Genomic DNA, 4,886 nt, shown 5'->3' with positions numbered 1-4,886 from the left:
GTTCCTCTGATCTTAACTATTAGTCAAAATAATTAATAATTTACTAACTTTTTTTTTTAACTCAAATATTAGGTAGAATTCTATACAAATGAGGGTTATTGACAATGAATTCCAAAAAGTAGTGTAAAACTAGTGGTAGTAAGGTGGAGTTAGTGAAAACTTCTGTACAAAGTCCGAAAAAGGGACGAAAATGTCAAATTTTTGTCTGTTTTTGACTCGGGAGGACAACACAAAGGTTAAGGAAACAACGACTACAACTTTACAAACGGTGCTGGGAATGCAGTCAAAAGTAAATCCTCTTACATACTGGTAACTTAACTTTGTTGTCCCTGCAAAAGTCATATGTTGCATTAAAGGAGTTACCGTTCCACAAGAAATATTGGTTATGGTGTTTCACAAGTTCTGCTTTGCTGAACCAAACTTGGCAGTGTGTCAGCTCCGGTGCATAAAAGCCAACTCTTCACGTTCTAGATCTGCTTGTGCACCTGAGGAAGATCTGTGCCCATTTTATGTGTGAGTATGACTAACCTCCACGCTGGTGGCGTTTCGGCAAGGAGCTACCATTTTCTTTTGGTTTCCTCCCTCTCATTCTCTCCATCTGCTGTCAGGCTTCATTGCAGTCTGTTAAAAAGCTTTATCCAGACACGGAAACAGAAAGTCACTTTCATTTAGCCGATTGTCAAAAATAATGAAAAGAACAAAACACAATGGTTAAATGTTTTGGGATTTAATTGGTGAAGATGGTGTTTTTAATTAATATTTGAATTATGCTGGGACACTGCACTGTGTATTAACTAACATTTTAAACACTATCTGGATAAATCTGAATTGACTGCATCACTTACTTACTTAATTTGCTGCATAAACTCCTTTTCTTTCGTTTCTTTCAGTTATTACCGCTAGGTTCTCTGGGTATTTTTTTTTAACCATTTTTAACCCACTTTTTAAACTTTTATATTAACTATTGGAAAGCGCCACGCCATCTCTCACTGCATGCTGTGATGCTCTCAAATGACTCATCCATTTCATTATTTTACTAGGATTAATTTCCATCTGTCTGCATGCCATCATGTTTAAAAACCTAATCAACCCATCTGTTGAAGATCTGTCAGCTTCACTTAAACGTGTTAATGTGCCCTTCGGAATCTACTTCACTCTGAATTGTTTGGAAATGGGACGTTTGAGTGGGTGTCAGATTTTGTCAGCTAGCATTTGGTTTATTTCTTAACATAAATTAGTAACCTGCTCATGAATTATTGATGGATACGCCACTGGGGATTTTACACACAGTAGGTAACGATTTGTTTATAAAAGGTATCCATTTTGAACAGTCAGATGTCATGGGCCTATACAGAAGTCATTGCGTCTCACTTTGGGCTGCTTACAGACTGAATACATTTAACAAATAGACAGTTCAGTGTTACTGCTTGCTGGAATTGTGAAAAAAAGTTTCTGAGAAGAAAAAAGAAAAAGAAGCAACTTTGTTCAGTTAAAAAATGGGCAGTAGAAGTAGTGCATTCATACCTGATTGCACTTGAATTTTTATCTCTATTTTTGGTGAAATTACCATGTGAGTTCATAGTGAAAATAGGCATAATTGCCACTCAGGAGGTAATGGTGTGTCTAAAAATGGGGGATGCCAAGTTGTTTGCTGCAAGAAATGTTTTGACTTATTTGTGTGCATGTGTCTGTCTGTCCTTATGCGTGTGTGTGTATGTATGTGTGTGTGTGTTTTTAGCATAACATATGTTCCAGCAGAGTATCTGGAGGAGTACAAGGCCAGCCTAGAGCAGGCTAAAGATGATGTCTTTTCTGAACCGGCTCCAGTCCTAGTTCCAGATCCAAAGTAGGTTCTCATTCTCTACCCCAGGAATGTACAGTATGTCTTATGATTACACTTAACAGGTTCTTAAAATGTGCCCTGCTGGAAAACTAAGTTGGCTTGCATACTGTAGAAGTCTATGGGAAAATGTTCTACTTCTCACTTGATTTATTACCTGCTAGTTTCAAGTCTTCTTCAATACAGCATGACGTTCGTTTTGTAAATTATGGTCCCAGGTTATATAACAAAACATATTGGAGGTTGTTTTTTTGTGTCCCTAGAGCTTCAATGGACGTCTGATAATAAGTTTCTGAATTTTACCAAACTCTTTCCTTCCACCTTTGTCTATTTAGAGAAATTCCTAACCTCCCTGAACGGGAAGATGGAGAGGGAGAGGAGAATGCCTCTTACAAGAACTGGAACCAACCTAGAAAGTGAGTTCACACTGTATTTACACATCTAATCTGATTTTGTGAACATGACCATGACAGATATGGTTTGGATAACTTCTACAACGGAATGATAGCACAAGCTTAAAGCAATGACACACAAAGAAACTTTGGAAAAAGAAGTTCTGAGATGAAATCTTATTTTCTGTCTAGCATACAAATAAGGTTACTATCACACCAGTAGCAGAGTCACAGCTTTGAAGGGATAAATGTTAAACTCTAGCATGTGTACCTTCCTCAGGGTGGAGCTCTTTCGAGCGCCAGGCAAGTCCCTGGGTATCAGTATCGTCGGTGGCCGAGGGATGGGCAGCCGGCTGAACAACGGTGAGGTGATGAGAGGCATTTTTATCAAGCACATCCTGGAGGACAGTCCTGCTGGACAGAATGGGACCCTAAAGACCGGAGACAGAATCGTAGAGGTAAAGAAATATGTCAGGTCACACGACAAATAAAGGCTGTTTTTGACATTTTTTGATGTTGAAGATTTTAACCAATCAGAAGGCTTGTTTTCCGACTTATTACTTCATCCAATGTTATTTAATTTTGGTGCAGTAATTTGAGAGAACCAAAAAACCTATAGGAGAGTTTGAAATCCTCATGTGGAGCAGTGATTGTGGGTAGCCTACCTGACAGAGTCATTACCCTGATATTTCTTGTCAGGTGGATGGAGCAGATCTAAGAGATGCCAGTCATGAGGAGGCAGTGGAGGCCATTCGCAGGGCAGGCAACACTGTCTCTTTCTTGGTGCAGAGTATTATCCACAGGCCCAGGGTAAGTCTGTATAATAGTGTCAAACCAATTGCTAGTAACTGCCTCATAATCTAAAAGGTCACTATTTCCTTTTCCATTTTCATGGACATGCTCATGTCAGGGCACTTTCAAAAACTACAACGTACAATATACAACTCCTGAAGGATCAGGTTTTGCTTTTGATTTTTGAAAGAAAGCCATTGTGAAATCTTTTATGAGAGCAACAACAAACCCTGTGTGGCATATTAAATATATTAGCAAGTTTGAACCTTTAACTGGGACACTCATTGCAAATCACCATATCAACATCATTGTGTGTTGTTTGAAAGTGCCCTCAGGCTTCTAAAGCATGGCCAAGTAGTTTCCTGCTGGGACTGCAACTGCAGTGTCAGATCTCTCATAGTCAATCACTTTTGAGTGTCATCTATGAGATAGTCCCACTTGCTTTCCTAAACATCTGGGTTACTCATGAAAAGGCTTGTAGCAACTCATAATGTGCTGTGGCACACATAAAGGGGGCTATAATTAATGTTAATGTAGAATTATACTTGACAGTAGTCACTTGAAAAAAATATCTTCTAGCAGCTATGATGAATATTAATAATAAAAAAATATATATATATATATATATATATTAATACCAGAACCTGTTACTCTCTTAACATTCTTTTTGGACATAGCAGGCAGCTGTTTTGAGTAAAAAAAGCCCTAAAACCCACTGTATGCTAAATGCCCAGCACCAAACAGCACACAGACACAGTTAGCAACTAGCTGGTAACAACAATGGAGTATTTAGCAGCTAGCTTAACTTAGCAGCCAGATATTTCCCCCAGGAGTGTTAGTATTGGACTTGCATTTGCCAATTGACAGAAAAAAAAGAATGCTAATGTTGCTATGTGTCGATGTGTGTAAAAGAAAAGGTCAGTGGTAGGTTTACAGCTTTTCCCACTCTCTCAAGTGGACAAATAACAAGTTAATGCAATCATCACAATCTATAGTACAAGAGAATAGCTTCATATCTTACCATTGAAGCAATAGTTCAACATTTTGGGAAATGTGCTTAGTCACTTTTTTGCTGGAAGTTGGATGAGAAGATTGACACTACTCTCTCTCTGCTAGCTAAATATGTAGCTAAAGTTACAGCCTGCAGACGCTCAGCACAAACACCGGAAACAGGTAAACAGCAAGCATCGACAAAATTGGCCTACCAGCAGGTCTAAAGATAACTAATTTACACAACCTTTGGACAGAGCCGGGCTAACATTAGCCATTTCCCCAATTCCCATCTTTATGATAAAGCTAACGGTCTGCTGGCTGTAACTTCATATTTAGCATAAAGACATTAGCATGGCATCTCATGTAATTCACAGCGAGAAAGAAAATAACTTTATTTCCCAAAATGTCAAACAAGTCCTTTAAATGTGTAAAAACCTTTTATTTTAAGTGTTTATCCTTTATTTTTAACCTTGCTACATTATGAGTTGCCTCAAATCTGCATGTTACTCCGCACTGCTTTCTCAGCCTGAGTCAATATATAACCCAGCTCCATCGACTGCTGTAAAGAACCGCACCACCTCTTTGACATGCATGCCACACCGCACATGTCAGGTAATCTGTCTCTCTCTTTTCTGTTGCATCAGCAATCCATCACAGTTCATCTTTGTTGCATTCTCTCTCCTGCCCCGTCTCTCATACTGGTAGCAGAGTCTCTTTTTTTAACGGCATCTTTGACTTTGATATACACATAATGTGTGCTGATGGAAATAAAGACAAACTAGAATTGGAGGTTTCTTCTGAGAGAAAAAACAAAAACGGGGGTTTATTTTAGTATGCATACATCATTTTTTTTTTTTTTCAATCACAAA

At 38.5% G+C, this 4,886-nt stretch overlaps 1 protein-coding gene across 9 annotated transcripts in view; it reads left to right on the top strand.

Annotated features, from left to right (window-relative positions):
- mpdz (multiple PDZ domain crumbs cell polarity complex component) overlaps positions 1-4,886 on the top strand; it is a 46,651-nt gene that overhangs the window by 24,976 nt on the left and 16,789 nt on the right. For 8 of the 9 annotated variants that reach the window (XM_032544040.1, XM_032544039.1, XM_032544035.1 and 5 more), the window contains 5 exons: positions 472-513; positions 1,739-1,846; positions 2,176-2,256; positions 2,513-2,690; positions 2,932-3,042. In XM_032544040.1, the coding sequence (XP_032399931.1) occupies positions 472-513; positions 1,739-1,846; positions 2,176-2,256; positions 2,513-2,690; positions 2,932-3,042 (520 nt within the window). The remainder of the gene's footprint in view (positions 1-471; positions 514-1,738; positions 1,847-2,175; positions 2,257-2,512; positions 2,691-2,931; positions 3,043-4,886) is intronic. The other variant, XM_032544034.1, reaches the window with a different exon arrangement.

Source organism: Etheostoma spectabile, chromosome 19 (genome assembly GCF_008692095.1).
Source record: "Etheostoma spectabile isolate EspeVRDwgs_2016 chromosome 19, UIUC_Espe_1.0, whole genome shotgun sequence".
NCBI lineage: Eukaryota > Metazoa > Chordata > Actinopteri > Perciformes > Percidae > Etheostoma > Etheostoma spectabile.
This window is presented reverse-complemented; position numbering and strand designations above follow the sequence as displayed.